This window comes from Talpa europaea (genome assembly GCF_964194135.1).
Source record: "Talpa europaea genome assembly, chromosome: 11".
Classification (NCBI taxonomy): Eukaryota; Metazoa; Chordata; class Mammalia; order Eulipotyphla; family Talpidae; genus Talpa; species Talpa europaea.
Genome location: NC_140078.1, coordinates 98,823,680 through 98,845,972, shown reverse-complemented (window position 1 = coordinate 98,845,972; position 22,293 = coordinate 98,823,680). Strand labels below are relative to the sequence as shown.

At 45.2% G+C, this 22,293-nt stretch overlaps 1 protein-coding gene across 1 annotated transcript in view; it reads left to right on the top strand.

Moving 5' to 3' along the window:
• The window catches only part of PPARG (peroxisome proliferator activated receptor gamma), a 66,457-nt gene that overhangs the window by 39,276 nt on the left and 4,888 nt on the right, over window positions 1-22,293 (top strand). Inside the window, exons 5-6 of the mRNA XM_084248115.1 lie at window positions 1,716-1,915; window positions 11,221-11,671. Of these exons, the coding sequence (XP_084104241.1) occupies window positions 1,716-1,915; window positions 11,221-11,671 (651 nt within the window). The remainder of the gene's footprint in view (window positions 1-1,715; window positions 1,916-11,220; window positions 11,672-22,293) is intronic.

Sequence of the window (22,293 nt, the reverse complement as noted above, 5' to 3'; positions counted from 1 at the left end):
GGTGGTGTTTAAAGATTTCCATTTGAAAGGGTCACTGGTCCTGAGAGGATAGGATGGATCTAGGCTAATTTCATTTAAGGGAATCCTGACTGAGAGGTAAGATTCTCCTCCCCTCTAACTCAGAAGCCTCTAAGGAGGCCCCTGCAACCCAACAACTGTGCTAGTTGGCGATAAAGCTTCTTTAAGTTCAACTGAAATAAATTTATGGATTTGAGACTCGTGTGCAAAGCAATCTCTTCTCTAGCAAATTCGGAATAAAATTCTCTGAGTACTCAGATGGGAACGTTTCATGTACTTTTATGTCTTATGGTTGAAATACTGCCTGTAGCATAATGACTTACAGCAAGCAACTGCCTATTTTTTTGTTCTTGTATCCACAGGCAGCTAAGTGCTAGGGGTGGAGATGTATAGACACAACTCTGGAGTTGGCACTCCAATGCTGGGTGGGCAGTGTAATAATAGGGCTGTAATAATAGGACCAAATGCCCTTTTTGGGGGGAAATGCAGAGTCCAAAGTGTGGCCTGAAAGCCACCTTATTTTACATATGGTGTTGATAGGAAGAAAAAATAATCACTAAATTTGAAAGAATTACAGATAATATGGTTCCCCGCCCCAAACTCTTCTTTGTCTGTCTTCATTAGGTTTTCTTCTTCCATACTTCTTCACCCCACAGGAAGCCAAACGTTAAGGAAATGTCTTTTTGGCGGAAGAGCGTCAAGTGGTAGTCCTGAGAGCCAGTGGGATAATTATGGCTTCAGTCCACTAAATGTAAAAGTGCTCTCTGACCTAATGTGTGCATGCATACTGCTTTATAACATGGACAGTACAGATCCCTGAGAACAAAGCCTGTGTCAGTACAGCTTTTAATTTCTCACTGTCCCTTCCTTTCATTCCTGATGACTCATTCATTGATCTTTTAAGGACAGTAGCCTGGTCATGGGTACAAAGAGGAGTAAGACATTGTCCCTAGCCTTCTGGTGTACAGGCATGTACAGTGCTTAAAGCACAGTGTGAAGTTGCTGTCACTGAAGTATGTACTGTGGCCTGTGGGCATACAGGGAAAGGAAGTAGCAGTCAGGGAAGCCTCCCAGAGAAGGGATGTTTGAATTGGGTCTTTTTTTTTTTTTTTTTAAGATTTATTTATAGAAACACTGGGTACAGTCAGAAGCGCGGGAGGGTGAGAGAATTCACCAGAGCCAGAGCAGGGAGCAGAACAGGCAGAGGACAAAGTGCACTGCTGAGGGGAGCAGCCGGCGGGCGGCAGGAGAGATCTGCGCGCCATGTGGGACCCTCACCCAGTGGCTGGGGATTGAACTGGCGCTGCAGAGGCTGCGGGCAGCTTTACAACCCAGTGCTCAACTGCTGCACCACCGGGGAAGCCCTGAATTGGGTCTTGAGGGATGAATAGGAGCTAGCTCTTAGTTATCTCAAGTAACATGCTTCCCTTTCTTGGCTTTCTTGGCTTCTCTCATCTTGGCAGGATCATGCATTCCTTTTTTATTTTTTTTTTAATCTAGGAAGTGAACAATTTAATTTTTACTGATTGCCTCTGCTATTGTTGTGAAATGCAAAGTTGCAGATAGAAACTAGAATTTGAGATGGGTGGGAGGAAGGAGGGGCTTTTCCTCTGTGGGCACCAGGCTGGGGGAGAGCAGTGTGCATTTGGAGCTGCAATAATTCAGTGATTCATCCTGTCGTTTCTCTTCCTCTGTAGCCATCAGGTTTGGGCGGATGCCACAGGCCGAGAAGGAGAAGCTGTTGGCGGAGATCTCCAGCGATATCGACCAGCTGAACCCAGAGTCTGCTGATCTCCGGGCCCTCGCCAAACATTTGTATGACTCATACATAAAGTCCTTCCCGCTGACCAAAGCAAAGGCGAGGGCCATCTTGACAGGAAAGACTACAGACAAATCAGTTAGTTCTCTTCTGCTGTCTTCATTGGGGGGACCGGGCTTGTTGTTTTTTTTCCCTTTGAGTCAATGATTTACCAGGTTACACACCCACTGTGTTCAGCTGTTGGCTGTTACAGATTTCAGGCTGGGTCTGAAATACAGGAAAGGAGATGTTTTAGACAGGATAAGTACACTTGATTTTGAAGAGGAAAAACATCCTTGAGGCTCTCCTAATGAGAACTTTGAGAATATTATTAAAATGTACCGGTTATCTTAACTTTAAAGAATCAACTCAAACTCTCCTAACCCTGCCATCCCCTCAGGACCCACCTCTCTTCATGGCATCAAAATAACTGGCCACAACTTCATCCATTCAAGCAACCCTGCTTTTCTCTGGGAAGGGACTGACCTGAGTTAGCGAAAGGTGTTTGGTCCCCTTATTTTACCTTTTAGGAGAACTGCTAGAGTTACCTCTTAGGAAGTTCCCCATGGGGCATAAAAATACATTCCAGATATGATGTTTTTCTCTTTCCTTCTGGCACTCTCTTGCTTGCTCTCAGATACTAGAAGCCCTGTCATTTTACTATGACTTTGCACTGTCTGGGTTATTGCAGTGCATTCTCAAACGTCTGCAGCCTCATTACTGACACTGTCTAGAAATCCTGGTGTGAATTACATTTGCTACTGAGTCAGATTTTCCAAAACATGTCCTGATAAGTGGCTGAGAAAGTAATGTGGATTGTATTCAAATAAAACACAGCCACACCTGAATGCTAGCCCTACCCTACACTCAACTTGCAGTGGACCTGGGTTGCCTCTCCATACCTAAGTCCCTACAGGCAGGGTCTGGTTTTGTTGATAGTATCTGAAGCAGGTTTCCAGGATAGTAAGAGCCACAGAGCACATTCAGAAGACACCATCCCAGGCCTCAAAAGCTCCTACAGGGTCCTTTATTTTCAAATTTCAAGACATTTAAGCGAATACTTGCTTGACTTTTTCCCCACTCAGTTATATTTTTGAGAAAATTTTCTTAGTCTTTAATGCATTTGGAGGAAGTTACTTTTTCCTTTTAGCTTAAATAATAAGAGTAGAATCAGCTTATAGAAAAAGAAAACTCCTGTGAGGTATGTTTGTGTAAAGAGCCAAGTGCCAAGAAGACAGTGAGCTCTCTGGCTGCACAAGAGGTGGCTGCTACCTAACAGTGTTGTACTCACCCAGTTGTTTTTTAACACTTCGCACATTTGTTATATTCAAGATACACAGCCGTTTTATGGCTGCTGCTACTGTCCTCTTTTTAAGATTGAGGAAACTGAAGTCCAGAGAGGGGGAGCATTTTGCCCTGTGTCATGCGGTTAGGTGGGGATGGACCAGGGCTGTGGAAGGCCTTCCGACTTCGGTGCCCCTGAGCGCCTGTCCTCTGGGGAAACTGCTTTCTCCCCTGGCTAGCGCTGCCCCAGGGGACCAGCTTGCTGGGAAAGTTGCACAGGAGGAAACATCCCTGGTTGGGATTCATTTTTATCAATTTTTAGGAATTTTCCACCTGGCCCACAGAGGATGCACCCTAGGGAGGCCGAGTCTGAGTTCCTTACATGAAAAAACCAGGGCATAGCAAAACCAAAGTGGGTGAAGACCTCTGCTAGCTGATTTGATGATAGGAAGTAAAACCACTTTCATTTAGTGGGAGAGAAATTAAAGGACAACTAGAGTGAAGTGGCTGGTGAAGTGGCAGACGTGGGAGCTGACAGGCACCACCTGCAGGGAGAGTGCTCTACAGCAAACTGTTTACACCACAGTTTTGCTTCCAGCCGCCCTGGTTTCCAGGAACTGCTTTCTTGCCTCTTTATCTCCCTATCCAGACCTGCAATCCCTGGTGGAAATCCGATCAATTTAATAGTACCTGAAAGATAGGAGGAAGGGTTTTATTTTTAATTTCCCCAGTAGTCAGGAATTTAAATTTACACTTCCCATAGCCAACATGCTGTTGTGTGTGTTACTGAAGGACACAGAGCCCACTCCACTTTAAAACCTCATGCCAGTTGATTCTTGGTTCAAAATCTTTGTGTTAAAAATAAGATAATTGTAGACTATAGAATTGATAGTTATTGAGCTATTTTAAGCGAAAGGGCTGCCAAATCCTTGATGATAGTCTCCTCAAGTTGGGAGGCCAAATGTTTGTCATGCCCCCCTCCCATAATGACTAGGGCTGTGCTTTGCCTATAATAGTTCTCAGAATGTATTTGCTTAATTGAATTAAAAACTGCTGCTCATGCCCTTTGAAATTCTGGACTTTCAACAGAAAGCCTTTAACTAGCCCAGTATTTGCTCACCAACCAGGACATGGTTATTCAGGCCATCATATGATCTGGATGGAGCTGAAGTGCCTCCTGTTAGGGTCTGGAAAGGAAAGAGAGACTGGGTCAAATTAAAATAATCCATTCCCTGATTATATAATATCGAAATAGAATTATTTGGCTCTCTCTTTTCTCCTTATCTTGCAAAATCAAATTAAGCACTAGTGGAAAGAAATAGTTCAGAGAGGAATAGGGGAGAGGAAAAGAAAATCCAAAATGTGATTTCCAATGAGACGAGAGATTTGTTTTTTATCTTACATGGCCCTGTTATTCATTTGATAGCATCCATCTCAGGGGTGTTTTGCTATCTCTTGGCCAGAACTTTCGAAAGTGCAGATTTACATCGATAGGAAAAGTTTGCAGAGGCATGTGCTCTTGAGAGGGTGGGGGATGTGAAAAGTGGCCAGGATGGTTGCAGAGCAGTTTGGGTCTCATTAGACACCCTGTTCGCGCTGATGTCATGAGGGGTGGTCAGGCCAGCCCTGGGGGAGGCTGCTCGGGCAGCAGTGGCCAGTTATGCAGACCTTGGAAAGTGGCTGCATTGAAGAGCTTTTCATGAATCTTACCAGATGGCTCTGTTCCACCATGGCCTCTGCTGCCTGACTTGGGCCACAACCTCACCTTTCCTGTCCTCCCAGTGCCAGCATTTGCCTCCAGGTCAACCAGGTCTTTCCCTCCCCAACTCAACTTCCTTCTCCCCTATCTTATCCCCTTCTGCCACTGTTCACTTAAAACAGATAAGCGAACAGATAAAGCAAATGCTTCTGCTCCCCCGCTATCTTTTTACCTTTTATATCATATCTCTGTAATAAGATCACCCTATTTTTCTTTGTCTTACGTGAAAGAATAATGCTAGGGAATCTCAGGCTCAGGGCTAGGAAAGGCAGGATGTGAGATCACCAGACATGCAGAGAAAATCTTAGGAGAGAGAGTGTCCAGCCACCCTCACGTAGGGTCGCCACTGACTCCCACCACAGACTGTTTCCCTCGGGGTGGCCTGACCCAGTCCAGGTCTGTCTTTCAGAGATCCTCCTGAACTTGGGACTCCTGACTCTGCAGCACTGGGGTGCTCTGTCACAGAAGGCAATCTGAGGACTGAATGGACTTTGGAAGTCCTGGTGTTTGCTATTACCTGGATGTGATGATCACACTGCGCCTATCGTGGTCACATGATCCCATGTTTGTAGACGAAAATAAACAGAGAGTGGTTTTCAAAACCCATCTCCAGCACTGTAGTTTGCCATAAGACCTAAGTAGAGGAGCCCTTGGTGTGCCTGCCAACTTCACCCCATATTGAGAGATGGGGAGGCCTTGGCTGCTCTGTCTCTCCGCCAGTGAGGAATAAAACTTATTGGTGCATTGTTGCACTTTGGGTCCTGAGGCATCTCGTTGCTTAGGCTGCAGCATGTGAAGTCGTTATTTTTATAATTACCAGAGCAAGCCAGTGCCGTCATAAAAATGGTTTTTCTAAATAGTGTATGAAATAAGACACTACTGAATAACAAAAACAATGTGGAAATATAAACTTCTGTGAAAACGGCTCTGTACCCATTTAAATGTTAATATTTAAACTTTACAGTGGCCATCAGATTTAGTAACTCAATCTTTTGGAAAGGCGTTTGTCCCTTTAAATCTCCCACTTACAGCTCTTTCCCCTTTATGTGTGGCAAAGCCTGAGTGAGATGAAATTTGCTCCTAAACTCTCAGGGCAGGAGGCTCAGGAGCCCCAGTATAAAGAGCAGGATAGTGGGGCTTTGTAAGTTAGGCTCCCGGGATGATCACCATAAATCAGTAATGGTAGTAAAATTAATTGCTTTATTGCCAGGGCCATCAGGAGTAACTAAAGATACAACCGATCTGAACCTGTTATATAGCTTTATATTTCTTTCAGACAATAAATAAAAAAGAAACTGTTACAGGACAGGGGAACAGGGGAACCCCAGAGCCCCCAAACCTGTCACCCTGCCCCCGTCACCCTGCCCTGTAACATAACTATTTTACATAGTTCAAAAGAAAAACACTTGAGGGTTTTTTTGTTTTGTTTTGTTTTTTAAGATCAGGCCAATGCCTGTGTTTGCCAGCTGGTGACGTTTTGGCTGGGAGTAGATGATTTTGGTTTTTTAAAACCGTGGTTATGTGCTAGTTCATTAGAGTGTGAAAGATTCTTCTTCTTAAGTTTTTATTTGTCTTAAACCTATAAACCGTGCAGGAAAACAGCATTGCAGTTGATAGACTTGCATACTCAGACTGTGTCGCAAACAGCAGCTCTGGGAAGAGTTCAGAGCACTGCCTCCAGGGTCCCCAGGTGTAGGGCGCCTCCTCTCAGAGCCCTGTTCCTCACAGGATTGTTCTGTTTAAGAAGGAAAAGTGGGAAGATCTTGTAGAAGGCAATAAAAGGAGACGAGAACTCAGAGGCGGGAGAGCTGAGTTGTAGCCAGGGGCGACTGCAAGAGCCCTCTGACTTGGGAAGTCTCTTGGCTCCGCTGGGTGTAGTCACACAGAGAACAATGATAACGGGGATTTCTGAAGACCTCCTTAGTCCTGCAGATGCCATGGTTCTCAGCCACGGGGCTGGAAACCAGAACACAAGCCTTGTGTTTGGGGTTAACATTCACCTAGTGTATGTAGCCAGCGTGTCTAAAGGGTGAAAGTCGGTCAGAAGGATAAAAAGGAAGAAGGAAGCAAAATGAAGAAGACAGGCCCTAAACATGCCTGTTTCTTATTGAGCCTTTGCTCAGGGTAGTGTGTCTACTGCACTGATTTCAATCTCCCAAATCAGAGAAATCACCAGAATAATCTATGCTTTGTGGGTTGACTCTTGTTTATCTCTGTTAGCTTATTATTCTGTTATCCAGAAGGAGCTGTACATATAGATGGTTTGTGTATAATCCCTTTCGTAACTTGCATTTTATTTTTTTTTTTAAAGATCCATTCATTTATACATATAAGAACTGGGACATAAGCCGGAGGTTTCGGGGGGTGAGAGGATTCACCAGAGACAGAGTGGGGAGCAGAACAGGCAGATCTACTGAAATACACTGTTGAGGGGAGTAGGGGGAGACAGGAGAGGTCTGCTGCGCCATGTGGGTCAGCTTCCTGGCTGGGGATCGAACTCATGCTGCAGTGGCTGGCGATAGCTTGATAGTGCTGTCTTTAACCCCTGCGCCACCAGGGAGGCCCCGATAGCTTGCATTTTAAAATGTTGATGTTATTGGATGACTAAGGAATACTCATTTCTCCCTTCAAAATAGTAACCTTTTTTCCTTCTACTTTATTTTCATTGTGAAGCCATGACCCTTGTGTTATGTGTAGGAGGCACACAGTAGGTCTATAACTAGATTTAATTATCTGTCTAAAATAGTAGCTTTACTCCCATGTTGGCTTTGAGATGTGGAACCTTTTTAAAAAATGAAAATAAAATTTTTTGGTCAACTCTCTCTTCAGAGAAAACTAATTTCCCTTTACAGAAACCAAATTACTTTCCTGAGAAATACTGTGTTCAGGTGCCATTTTCTTCTTCTTTCATTCTCACATTTTCCTGCTACAAGCCTCTTACTAACCAGAGGCAGATTCACCATGAAGCTAAGGAAGCTCAGACTTTGTCGTCCCACCTTGCACTGAGCCTTGCCTATGTTCTGAAAGGGCCTGAGCTGTTTTGTTCTTATAGTTTTGAATTATTTTTCTTAAAGAAGATTCCAATAAGGGTATACGCCTTGTGTCCCACAAAACTTCCATCCATCCCTGACAATGTGCTATGTATAATTAAGCCTTCCTTCTTGTAAGGGCGGGAGGTTTATTCTGACCATGGCCTGTAGTGACTGACGATGAGTATTGTGTTAGCCCCCCACGAGAGGGGTCAAGTCGTCAAAACCAAACCTGAAGACTAGGGCTCCTAGAAGGGCAGTTCATAGGTGATGTGGTGCAAGCTCATGGAGTGTGGAAGTCTTCTCTTGGCTTCATAGAAAACACCGAGGCGTGGAAGTGAAGGACATTTCATGGGGCTGTATTATCAGGACTGTCATATTAACTCAGTGGTTCAAGATAAATTCTACAGGGTCAAATTCCACCCATGGTTTTAAGTGATCAGCTCTCCCTAAAGCAGGTGGGCCACTGTCTTTCCGCTGAGTTTGAGGGTAATGAGGTCCCTCAGTGAAATGTGCACATTAACTACTGCAGTGTTAGAGCTGATGGCAAAGAAAGGCAGGTCGTGACTGGTGCTTGCTCTTGCGGTTGGACAGATCAACATGGAAGCCCACAGAATCAGTGCAGGCTTCACACATGCAGACAGTGTCATCAGCCAGTGTGCCTAGGAAACATCAAAACTGCACTGCACGTGGTGTTCATTTGCAAGTCAATCCCTAGACTTCTCGGCCAGTTTACCACTTTTTTAGAAGGCTGAAGGGATTACGAAAAAAAAAAAAAAACTGAAATGGTTTGGCATGATGGTGGGGCCGCTGATTCCCTTCTCTGTCCTTGAGTGTTTACTGCCAGGAAATCCTGACCAACATTGATTGCCAAGGGGTTAAAGTCACATTGTTGTTAAATTGGGAGAGAAAATTAGCAGGATTTTGTGCCCTATGTTCAATTATCACAGAGTTTCAAAAACAGGAACCTGGGGCTTTATATGAGGGGACAGGGGAAGTCGAGGGGAAGAGTCACAGGGTGATTTATCAGGGCACAGTTCCAGATAAATTGCTTACATGGAGGTGGAAGAATTTTATGCATACATCTTGTACCAAGCTGCCAAATGGTTGAGCAGAAGCTCATCCAAAAATTGAAGTAGGAAGTTCTGGGTACAGTCCTCCAGGAGGGGATGAGGCGATGACATTCTGTTCATGTGACTTGCACACATACACGTGCCAGTGCCTGTGCCATTAGCGTCTCCTGCGGTAAATTATTTCCATAGATTACAAGACAAAACTCCTGAATGACACAGACATCTCCAGGCTCGCCCACTTTTCTAATGGTTAAACTCTGACACAGTGGAAAATCGGCACATCTTCATAGATGGGCCGTCTACGCTGCCCTTCTTTTCTCTCCCATAATATCAATCCTGATACTGGAGGGGAGAATGGGAAGGGACTGCTGATTCCCTTGAAGAACTAGTTAGAGCCACCAGGCAGACTTACTCTTGGGTCCTCACATCTGCACTCCTTTGGGGTTTGCTAAAGAATACTATTCGATAGGAATTTTTTCATTTAAAAAAAAAGTAAGAATTTCTAGGCTAACTCCAGCAAATGCTATTGAAATAATAGGCAGATTTGGAAATCTCTTCAGCATCTACAAGCTCTTGCGGTTACTGCTCTTCTGTGTGGAGAAGACAGTTTGGTGGGAGCCATAGATGCGCGTGGAGATGACTAGCTGGAGTCTCTACAGCCTCCAGGCTGCCGGCCTTGAAGCTGCCTGTGCTGCCACTCATTCTCCCCCCTCCCTCTTGCCACCCAGGAGAGTTTTCAGCATCTCTGCCCAAAAGATACTGTCTTACATTTGGAGACTTCATGCTCAGTGTCCATGCTTGTGTGTCCACACATTCCCCTACACACATGCACACATGCACACACACACAACACATGTACATATATACTCCACCTGTACACACATTGCTTCTGAGAAATGCAACTAGAATTCTCTCGAGAGGAGAGGAAGCTCCAGTTTAATTCACTCCCCCAAATGAGAAAGATAAATGACTCTCCTAAAGCCACATTGTTAACCATAGAGCTATAGCTAAGGCCAGATACCCTCCGTCCTTATTCTAGTGCTGTAGGCCCACACACTCAGCTTGGAGATAACTCCTTATATAATTCAGAGCATCCTCTGTAGATAAAGGCTCTCCCTCCTCAGGGTCGACCCAAGAACTTCACAATCACCACGAACTTTTGTTCAGTTCTTTACATGTTTATGAAAGAGAGATCATTTCATAACAAGCCAACTTACATTTGAAAGCAGCCTCTCACAACCCCAAGTAACTGCCGACCGCCTTTTATTGATTATTTGACACCGAAAACAGCTCTTTTGAAAAATAAATTCAAAACACTTTTGTATATTGCCACTTTCATAGCACCTACCCGCAGGCCTTAAGTGTCTGCTTTCTGAAAGGTTGCTTCCAAAGCATTATAGAAGAAAAAGAAGTTTTCTTGGCTCAGTATTTCTAATCTGATTTTTTTATAGTTAAATGTATTTTATATGCACGCTGTGTTTCATTTATGATCTGAGTAGAATTAATCTAAAACTGCAAGATGACTTTATGTCCAAGTGTCTGTTCAGCCCTTAGTTGCTGAAATTATTTTTTATTGAAAGTAATGTAATAACATAGTCCATGGAAAGGCAAATCAAACAGCAGGTTTTGTATCATTTTTAAAATCATCAGTGGGGGGAGGAGGAGAAAAAATAAAAATAAATAAAAATCAACAACAAAGACTCTCCAAACAACAGAAATTGGAACTATCAGCCAGTCATAAAGTGCTGTGGTGTCTGTAGAAGCAAAGGACTGAAATTGGTGAAATGTGTTTGATCCCAGAAGATAGTAATAAAGAGGTAATAAGGAAGAGGAGTAATAAGGAGATGAGTATTTTCTCAAACAGATATCCAGTGGTGTCACATATATGCGAAATGTAGAGAAACAAAACAAAGGGTCAGATAAAGCCAAATTAATAATCTTAAAAATCTGACCATAGAACTGGGACTATGAAGTGGCAAGAACAAAGGAGGAGAGGGAGGTGGTGACTTTGGGTGGGTAGATGTGGTATGGCAACAGCACCTGAAGGGGGAGACCCTAGACCTCTAAATCCCATCTGACATTGTAAATCAATGTTCCCTCATTTAAAAAAATTTTTTTTTTATTTTCTCATTATTAAGTAACTTCGACTTTATGAAGATATTAGCAAAGTGAACGTATATGGCCAATTTTCTGAACTGGTGTGGTGTTCACTGTGAATAGATATCTCCAACTCAGTTGCCTTCCCCTTTTTATTTGCAGCCATTTGTCATCTATGACATGAATTCCTTAATGATGGGAGAAGATAAAATCAAGTTTAAACACATCACCCCCCTGCAGGAGCAGAGCAAAGAGGTGGCCATCCGCATCTTCCAGGGGTGTCAGTTCCGCTCTGTGGAGGCCGTGCAGGAGATCACAGAGTACGCCAAAAGCATCCCTGGTTTCGTGAACCTCGACTTGAACGACCAAGTAACCCTCCTGAAATATGGCGTCCACGAGATCATCTACACCATGCTGGCCTCCTTGATGAATAAAGATGGGGTTCTCATATCAGAAGGCCAAGGATTCATGACCAGGGAGTTTCTAAAAAGCCTGAGAAAGCCCTTTGGTGACTTTATGGAACCCAAGTTTGAGTTTGCTGTGAAGTTCAATGCACTGGAATTAGACGACAGCGACTTGGCCATATTTATAGCTGTCATTATTCTCAGTGGCGGTAAGTCCCCTTTCGATCTCCTCTGGGGCAGGGTGGGGCCGTGGGAAGGGATTGTGACATTGACTAGTGGTCGTGCTCACTCCTTTTGCTCTGTGCTTACTGCACTGTTCATAGAGAGCATGCCAGTGACGTCCCATGGCAAAGAGGCCCGCACATGCGAAACCCCAGGAAGACTAGCATGGGTGGGCCATGTGAAGGTCGGGAGGACAGCGCCCAACTGCGTCGTGTCCAGTCCAAGCGTGCAGGACAAATGCCCTCTTCTCCTTTTGCTTCATTTTTCTTTCTTTTCCCAAAGGCCAATCCAGGCTTAATTTTGCTTAACTAACAGCGTGTTTCACTTCACTTACGAGAGTGGTCACTTGGCATAGAGAAAGCACTTCTGTTTTTGGTCAAATTATGCTCCACCCCCACTGTCAGTAAATATTACTTTGAGTGGCTTCTCTGGTATCAGGAATCAAGGAATTACTTACCTGCTGTCTGCTGTAGATTCCCCTGGTGGCTTCCCTTAAAGTTCCTTTGTGAGGTGGTTAATTGTGGTTAAGATTGCAATCTGAACCAAGCAACACGCAGCAGAGAAATGAGCAGTTATTTAGCAGTTCATTGTATTTTTGGCTTTGCAAGTACATGATCTAACTAACCAAGCCCCAAAGCCAGGTTTTATACTAAATGCTGCTTTCATCAGCCTCACCTGTGTTTCCAGGTTGAGGAGAAAGTTTGACTATCGTCTTTCTATGAAGATTGTTTTTAAGGGATGAGTTTTCATTACTAAAATGGACTGTGGATAAGCTTTTTATGTGACTTCTGTTCATGAAAACAGAGGAGTGGAGGACATTAGTACTCGCAGGTGAGCTGCGTGCAGCAGTGCAGGACAATAAGCAGAAACCTGTCCACTGTGTGGGTCCTGTGTCGTCCGATTATAGGCAGCGCAGCGTGCTTCTAAAACTGAGTTACGGTATTCATAATCACTAACAATTCATAATTGTTAGTGCTAATTAGTAATATTGATTACTGATTGGTTAGTGTCAATATCAATTACTGTTACTGATACTACATAATTACTAGTTAGTAATAATAGTAACACTTATTCAGTACTTACTGTGTGTTAGGCAGTATTCTGAGCATTTTATACACGTTCATTGAATTACCGCACCCTGGTGAGGCCAAACGCCATTTTGCAAAGGTAACTGAAGCACCATAAGTTCAATGACTTACACAGGGAGCAAAGGATGGAGCCAGGATTGTGCACTCAGGCAGCTGGGGATAAAGGCTAACTAACCAAGGAGCCCAGGGACGCTGCCCTTTCTGTGCCCAGGATACATATGGATAAATGACATCACCTAGGTTGACTCTGGACACTCAAGTCCAGGGTCAAATTGTAACTCATCTAAAAATAACTTTTTTGGTGTATGTTTAATACAACAAAAATATATTATCCAACATGTTTGACCAGATCTACTTCTTAAACAAAGTAACCCTTGATCCTAGACAATCTGTGATTCATTAAACAAACAAGAATGAGATTTCCATTTATTTGAGATTCATTGGGAGTAGAAGATTAAATTTTGAGAAACTTCATTAGAAAACAAGTTGGTATTGTTTAACTAGCTAATGTTTTAAGGCACATTTTATTTTTTAATAAAAAATAGAAATATAATGATTAACATTTAATATTGTTCCAAGACTTTGCCTCAGCATTCTATGTATGCCATGTTTATATCCTTTTTCTTATATAATCATTTTCCCATGTCATTGCATACTCTTTGTTAATATTTTCAGCTATTTTTCTTTAAATAAAAGGTATACATTGTCATTTTACAATTCAAAGAGTTGAGGAAGATACAAGTGAAAAGTAAAGGTCTTTGTCCTCAAAATAAAGTAGGGTTAGCAAAGCCCTGTTTCTCTTACCAAAGTATTTCAGTGCATATGCTAGTGTATATGTAGGTATGCTTACATGTATTTTAAACAACATTTTAATGACTATATAGTATCCCACTTTATAAAAGGACCTTTATATACTAAATTATTTCCTTTTTGGTGTTTAGGTTACTCATAACTTGTTATAAAAACCAATGGAGGAAAAAAATAGAAAATTATTTTAAATGTGTTCTAAACTTTGCTGTAGTAAACATTTGTAAGTTCCATTCAATTGAAATTTCTGTTCAGGTGTCAGATTATTTTTTCATTCTAAATTACCAGAAGTAGAGTTGCTGGGTATATGGCTATGAATGCTTTTAAGTCTTTTGTTATATCATTGCCTGGTTGTTTTCCACAAAGTTTGCACCAGTTTGTACTCACAGATCTGGAGGGAAACATTTGAAATAAGCCATCCAAAAATGCTTAGTTTCTAACTTGGAAAGGCCTAGAAACAATCTAATAGTTGTGGATTTTTTGAACCTTAGAACAATGTTACTTTCTGAGCACATGAGACAGTAGTGTGGCTTCATCTAGAAAAATGCTATTTCAGCCCATAATTCATAAACCAGGTTATTTAGAAATCACTGTTTATTAGGTCCTTAAAGTCTTCATTAATTGGTCAAGAAATAGTTTTGTGGTAGTTTGGTTTAATTTAATAGATATTGTAGGCTTTGATTTTCAACTATGAAAATTAAAAATGGTTCCATTTAATGTAGAAGTTGAATGAATGAGTTTCTTTCAGCCTTAGACAGACTATCTTCACCGTAGCCAAAATGCAGATGTTGCTTGGTATTCAGAATAATGAAAGAAATGTGATGAAGATGGCAACGAGTCACAAATGATTAAAATCTTTTCTCTATCATTATAATGATCGCTTCTCTGCCTTTTGGCTAAGATCAAGTGTATCATTATAATGAGAAGAAAAACCCTGTGAATAATTTTAGATGTCCTCAAAAAAAAAGGATTTGCCACTACTAGTTCCTATATCACTAAAGGCAGGTCCTTCCCTGATCAAAGTTTGCTTTTGTAGCTGCAGCCTCCCCTACAGCAATAGCTAAGGAGGAACAGACTGGACGCCATGTTTGTTTAGTCCACAGGAATTTGATTCTCTTCTTTACTCATAGAAGTTGATTGTGTATAGGCCGGAGGATGAACTGCAAAGTCACTTGCAGTCCAAAGACTGGATTCCAATAAGAACAGAATCTCAATCATTGGTAGATGGTGAGATCAATATTCCAGACTATAGTTTATTAGAGTAAGATAGATACTTTCTCAATTCGTATTTTTTACTTTCCTATCCTGAGTTTTCCAGAAAGGGAAAACTTTGAGGTAGGCAAGAGACCTTGATCTGGTTTAAAAAAAAAAATCCTAATCCTATCTTAATAAGTGATTATTTTCTCCTCTGCAGTTTATTCTGACATGTCCAGGGAGCTTGAGGATTTCAGAAAGAAGCACTTTGGGCAGGGTCCCACTGTCCTTGTACTGAGCGAGTGTTGGACTCACAGAGAGCCTGGTGCTGGTATGACTGTAGACTAAGGGAAGATGGGGCGGTGGGCCCCAGTAAGCGTGGGGGAGAAAGGAATGAAATAGATTAAAGACAGGGGGTCCCAGAAGGCCCAAAGAGAATTTTGGGGATCATGGTACCTGTTTTTGGCCCAACTAAGTGCGTGCTGAGGAAACAGAAGTTGCTATCACCTTCAATGGTAGAAACTGCTGATGCCTTTAGATTAGGTACTTAGATTGGCCAGGCGCTTCGAGTCTGCTACTTAGCTCTCAGACCAAGCTTGCTAAGGAAGATGACCTAGTTCTTAAGTTTTTCTCTTCCTTTTCTTTCTTCTCTGAGCTTGAGGCAAGAAGAATGAGACTGGAAAGAATAACAACACTCCGGAACCTGACAAAGGACAGTACTTTGTCCCTTTTTAAAGGCCAGATGTGCGGGAGGGTGAGAGGATTCACCAGAGACAGAGTGGGGAACAGAACAGGCAGACTGACGAAATACACTGCTGAGGGGCCTTTTTAAGATCATGTTCTCTCACTAGGGCCTGACAGTCTGTGTTTATATTCTCATTTCATGGAAAGAACAGTGAGGGTTATTGACTTAAGCTCTTTATCTAAGACACAACAACTAGTGATCAATGGAACCAGGACTGAAATCAGGTGTCCTGACTGTCACCTCCAGCACCCTGTCTGCCACACCCCCTGCCTCTGCCATCTGCTAGCAGGGCAGGGCCAGTTCCATCATTCCTGTGTTGTGGCTGTGACCTGTGCTCACTCCACTGTGCTCCCAAGACCTGGGCCCCGCAGCCAGGAGAGGCACTTCCTCCACCATCATGGTTGGTCACAGTTTTCCGTGCTCCCATGTATGTGCCCTGGCTGGAAGGGTGGTGTCAAGAGTAATAAAACTGCCTCCAGCAGGGGCATGTTTGCAACTGGCGCCTCAGCCTCCTGCCAGCCCCCACCCCCCCCCAGTAAACTCCCCAAACCTACCTGGCAACCAAAGCCAAGCGTAAAGCTCGGTAAAGCTGACAAGCCCCAGGACACTCTGTTGGACGCTTTGCCCCCTAAGTGTGTGCTGTTTGGTGAAGAAAAGCTTCGGAGGGCTCCAGCTGGAAGTCTGCAGCGGGCAAAAGCTCTTTTTGTTAATTCAAAACAGTTTGGAATCCAGTACTGTTCTTCCCAAACTTCCAAGATAGAACGGAGGAAATTCACAGGATTTTACAACCCATTTCTCTAGGCAGATTGCCATCACCATCTTAATGACAGCAAAGCTACAAACATTGGTCCAAGGCCACCGCAGGCAAGTCACTCTGCCTCCTCGTTTCCCCTTTGTGTCTGGCCAGGTTATGCCAGCCAGCTCTACAGAAACTCCCTGTGCCAGCAGTCCAGCCGGGTTCTTTCTCTGGGAAGCAGTTTTGTAGGGCTGCTCTGGTAGTGACGGTTTGTTGCATTTCTCCTGTGGAGCAGACAGGGAGAACAGGGCACATGGAGAGCTGGTCTCAGCTCTGCATTTGTAGATCAAGCAAGAGCAGCAATTCCAGGACAACTGGGTAGCTCCTGTCCCCCTGTCTGGGCCCTCACCTGGACCTGTTTCTCCCCTTGATCTTGACTAGATAGAGGCTTCTTAACTTGTTGAAATTAGAATAGAGACAAAGCACAGCACCTAGCCCAGAGCAAACATTGAATGAATGAAGAAAATCATCTGAATTACTAATAATAGCCACTTACTGAATACTTGCCCATGTGCCACGGGTATGTGCTGAGCCCTCTAGCTACGTTCATAATGGTTGTTGAATCTTCTCTGCAGCTCTGCAAAGTCTACTATTACTCGCATTTTGCAAATGGATAAAATTTGTTTTTGGAGAAATGAAGCAACTTGCTCCAGGTCTCAGCGCTGCTAACAGTGAGACCAAGGCTCAGAGCCACAACTGGTACCCATAAGCACCTGCGCCCTTCTGTGTTGAGGTGTGGAAGTGTTCTAATTACTTTGGTCTTGGAGTTCTTTGGCAGTTATCAAAAATGACCTATTTTCATATTGCCTCCAAGAATTACACGTTGTCCCCAAGAAGTTACTAATATCCAAAGCCAGTTGCATCCTGGGGCTCAAAATGGCTCTGGGAGGACAGGGGCCCCTTGTTGACCCTGAAGACGAGGGCTATATTCTCAGATGAGTTCAGGTAGCGTGGCCTCTTGCTGTGCATGGAGCACCCCAGAAAAACTAGTGATAAGCTCTAAAGGACCATGTGGATACATCTGTGCTTAGTCAGATACCATCTCAGACCAGGTTCTAGCAGAGATAACTGGCTGCAAAAGAATTTATGAGAGAAAGTTAAAATTGTTAAAACACAGTCCAGTAACTTTGTTTCTTCCTGCCCCTTCAGAAGCAGAGATCAAGAACCACACACTTGCTATAGTTGCGGGTCCCCTTGTCCCAGCCCACAGGACACTAGAGGATGGGGTCTGGGCTGTGGTGCCCCCTCCCTGCATGCCCTGGCCCCAGTGCCCTTCACAGCTTTGTGGGCATCCCAGGTCATGGGTGGCCTTTCCGTGTCACCTCAGAGCTGTATCTACCAGTCAGAGGATGGTTCTTCAGCCTCTGGAACAAAAGCCAGCATGCAGGCTGGTGCCTCAGGGGGCCAGGCTCTTCTTGAGGGAGACCCTCCCCCCACCACCAGCCTCACCACCCTCCCCTTCCTGGGCTTCCAGCCCAGGGGTCCCCACATCCTCTTTGACCATTAGCATCGTCCTTATAGTCACAGCACTAGGAGCACATGGGCGGCAGTCTGCTGCTGTCCTGTGCTCATGAGCGCTCACCCCAGCGGTGCCTTTGGGCAATTCACTCAGGCTGGTGACTCAGTGGTAAAAGCTGTTTTTTCTGATTCTTCTCATGAGGATGAGGCTGGGCCAGGACATTGGATTCCTTTCATGACAAAGCCCCAAGCAGCAAGCAGCGCAGAGAGTGTGATTACACGCTCATGTCCCTCATCCAGACCGTGATTGTGTCAGAGCAATAATATTCATCTATCAGTTGAAGACCCTTCGGGGGCGCCTTGCTGTGTCTCCACCCTGTGTGATGCTCTGCCCCTCTGCTCGCCCGCTGAGCTGCCCGCGCCGTGCTGCCCCGCCGCCGGTGGGTGGGTGGGCGGGCAGATGGCTTTGAAGAATGACTCAATTTGCCTTATCTAAAAATGTCCCGTTTGTTTGCTCTTTTCATAACCTCTTGGACTGCGTTTAGATAAAGGTGTGGTGTATTTATGAGCTCTCAACTGGCGCCCAAATTCTAAAAACCAGACCATGGCCGGGCTGGCAGTGGGAGGGATAGGGAGAAGGCGAAACCTACTAGAATCATCTGAGAATGCACATGCAGGCTTTTGCCCTTTGCATAATCGAGAAGCATCTTTATCTGTGCCGGCTTCAGAAATAAAATCCCCCTCTCCCCCCGGGCCTGGTCGGCTGGGGTCTGAGTGAGCCAGTGAGCGATTGTGTTTGACCCCAGAGGCTGACACAGGGATGGAAAGCCAAACTGCTGAGTCATTCCTGTCACCACACCGGCAGTCTTGGAAGAGAGTCAGTCAGTCAGTGGGCTGCTTTTCGGAGCGCTTTATCATTTTGGTTTCTCACAATGTGTGTTTAAACTCTGGGTGACCCTAGGCACCCGTCCAGACTGGCACAATTCACCGAGACTTCAGACAGATCATCGGCAGGTGAAGGAGAGTGAGGCCTGGATGGCTCTGGTCGCTCAGCAGAGAGACCAGCGCAGGTCACTGAGCCATCGCTGGACCAAGAGAGGCAGCTTAGGGCGGTGGAGAGCTGCGGAACCCCAGAGAGCCCCAGCTTCCAGACCCCCACTCCACACTGACTAGATATGGGATTTCAGACCATTATCTACCGCCCTGGGCCTGGGATTCCTTATCAGTGCCCGAGTAAGTGAAATAACGTCAAGTGAAACCTCTGGCCCAGCGCCTGGGACGTGCTCTGCACACAATCAGGGCTATTCCCTCTTTCCCCCTAGTCGCTCCTCTCCTCACAGTCCTGCCAGTCACATTGCTCAAAATCCCACCAATCATCATTCTTCAAGAACTTATTACAATGTAAATACCACCAGGGGGAGAGCGACTAATCCCTTTATCAGCTATCACTGTCAGGGGATTAGTTGTGGATTGAGAGCAAAACCCCATGGGAAAGAAATACTGGAGGAGGGGGAGGGGCCTGAAAAGTTGAGGGAAGAACTTTCAGCCCCACTGCCCTTGAGTGGGGGCCTGGAGACGTCCCGCTGCCAGCGTTCTGATGAAGTTTGGGGCACACGCAGAGACTGGAGAGTGCACCTCGGTGGGGAGGGGGCAAGTTGTTCTCAGAACTTCTTAAAGATGTTGCACAAAGACAAGGGAAGACATTGTGGGTTTGGGGGGAGGAGCTTCAGAGAATGGATCCTTGGCCACTTTCTGCTGTTGCCTACTGCCTTTGGTTCGCTGTTGGCATTTCTAAAGTTTGAGGAAGCCAGGCCCCAGGTAGGTAGCCCCAGATGCATTAGGAGCTTGAGTGTCAGGTTGGTGCCTCCTTCACCTCTCTGTCTTTCCTTCCTCTTCACTTTCCGCTTTGAGCAGGAAGCTGTTAGAATGTTAGCCCACTTCAGAGCGAGGAACTCCACCAGCATCATGCAAGCTCAGGGCCAAGTGCACAGCTAACAGATGACCTTTATCTGTTTGCTAAGCACACAGAGGCTCCCCCGTCATGCCTTCCCCAATGCTGCCTTAGGCTGCGCATCGCGCAGTCATCGTCACTCAGGCCTCTGATGAGTGTTGGCTGGTCCTGTCCACCAGCAAGCGCGGTCCTAGTAGTGGTAGGGAAAAACGTGGGAGTGGTAGGGGGTAGGACAGAAGACTGAAAAGAGGGGAACCCTTAGGGAGAAGTAATAGGAGAGCTAAGAAAGGGCCCAGGGAAAGCAGAGAGAGATGCGGAGCAAGGCCAGTGGAAGGAATGAGACATGAAGAGTGACAGCTCACTTGCCGCATCAGACGTTTCTGTGGGCTCTGAGTCTCACTGTGAGCTGGGTACTGTGATGTCTCCATTTTCTCATTGAGGAAACTGAGGCACAGGCGGTTAAGAAACTTGCCCAAGGTTACCCAGACAGTATGTTTTAAGGTTGGGGGTTCCAACTGCTTCTCACTGAACCAGTCGCCTTGCTCTTGAGTGGGAGCTCTGAAAAGTCCTAAGGACACCCCTCCCCCATAAATTAAATTTAAATATGAAAAGAACATGTGCAAAGCTTTCTTCTATTACTTTTCCTAAAAGCAGGCTGAATCCCCAGTTCTGCCCAATGAGCGCCAAAATGGTTATGTCAGAAAAACAACACAGATCCCTCTTGCCACCCCTTCAAAGAGGTAACTTTAGGCGCCATGGCCTTTTTGTTTCATTATTGTTCTTAAACTCATTTGCTTACGTGCAGTCCATTCCCAGGAAGAACATGCTGAAATCCCAGATCCCTGCGCGCCTGGATGTATAGTTTTACCAAGAACAGCCCCTACCACTCCCCAACCGCGTGTTTGCCGCCCCAGCGCTGCTTGTGCTCCTGACCTTGTCCCTGTGGGAATGGCCTTTATTTGAGCCAACAGTGAGAACAGAGCTATCTCATGAATCCCCTTCACCCATCTCAGTCTCCCTGTGGCCTTCGAAGAGAAATGAAGCCAAAGCCCAGAAAGATGACATGACTTGTCCAAAGTCACGTGGAAACTAAGGACTCAGGTCAAGTCTGCAGGTTCCAAATCCATTACTCCAAATCCGTTTGTCACTGACAGGAAGGTGGGGTGCCATGGAATAAAGGAAACGAGAAAGGCAATGTGAAAAGAAGGGACGCTGCTAAGTGTGGGTTCTTTAAGGAGCCCCCGTCTGTTCCACCAAACCTGAGAAAGTCTGTCACTTTAGCCTCCATCTCCCCAAATGCCCCGGGCACCACCAATTCCAGCTTAGTCTCTCCCAGAAAGTCAAGAGGGAAAGACTGTAAAAGCCAGTCCTAGGACAGACAGCAGCTCTGAGAATAGAGGCCAAACGACCCACTTTGGTTTTTCTGTCTCTCCTTCAGGAACTATGACCATATGGCGCCCCAATCAAACCGCCTCTTGAGAAACTAGCGGGGAGGAGGGTGGTATATAGAAGATGCCCAGGTGGGCACACTCCCAGAGAGCCCGCAGAACTTGAATCTCTTTCCCATCAGCTCTCTGCTTAGCGGGACCAGATCTGGGTCTCAGGGAGGCTTTGCAGACCTGCCCAGCACCAGCAGGGCTCTCTAATCACTTCCAGCGCTGTGTGGCTGGAGACCGGGAAGACCTCTTTCCCAATTCTCTGCAGCCTGGGGAGTAAGGAACCAGTAATTAACTCCAGCTTCCTCGAGAGCTGTGTCCTGGTGTATGTGAGTCAACACACACTTTCCCAAAAGGGCCTTCCTGCATGTGTGGGAGGGTCCCAGCCCTGATCCTATTCCTCAACTCTAACCCTCAGCAAAGTGCAGGAAGAGACTCTCAGAAGGACCTCTAGGAACAGTGTCTTATCGGAACCAGCCTGGCGGGGAGTGGAGCAGGAAGGAGAGGGGCCCAGCACGGCCGGCCAGGTGTCTGGACAGATGTCTGTGGTCCCTGGCTTAACTCAGAAGTGTTCGGGTGGGAGTGGAGAGGAAAATGGCGAGAGAAGTATAGAGAAGAGAGCAGAGAAAGCCTGTGGTTGGGTGGAGTGCGGCAGGTGGGAATCAACCCTGACAAATCCCTTTTGCCCCAGACCCTAGGATTTGCTTGAAACCAGAGGAAGTTTTATAAACCAAGTGTTGTAAGTGTAATGTATGAGCCTTTTAGCCTACTTTCTAACTAGATATTGAGTTTATCCCTCTAGTTGCATTATGTGAATTATGGAAAGAGAATCATAAATGACAATAAAGCTTAGAACTTTTGAGTTAGGCTCTTAGAGATCATCTATCTATTCTAATCCCTTTCACTTGCAGAGGAGAAAATTGAGTCCCCGTGGTGAGGTTGAGCAGTTTGTTCAGGGTCACAGCGCTGGTGAGTGAAAGACCCGGAAGTAAAATATCTTGCTTTTTGCTACTCTGCTGCAGTCCATTCGCTTTGACTGAGGCTGTCAGCAGGAGGGGCAGCGGGACAGAACTGTAAATGATCGAACTTGTCACTGGAAAAATTATAAATCAGTGGCCACAAAATGTCAGTCCC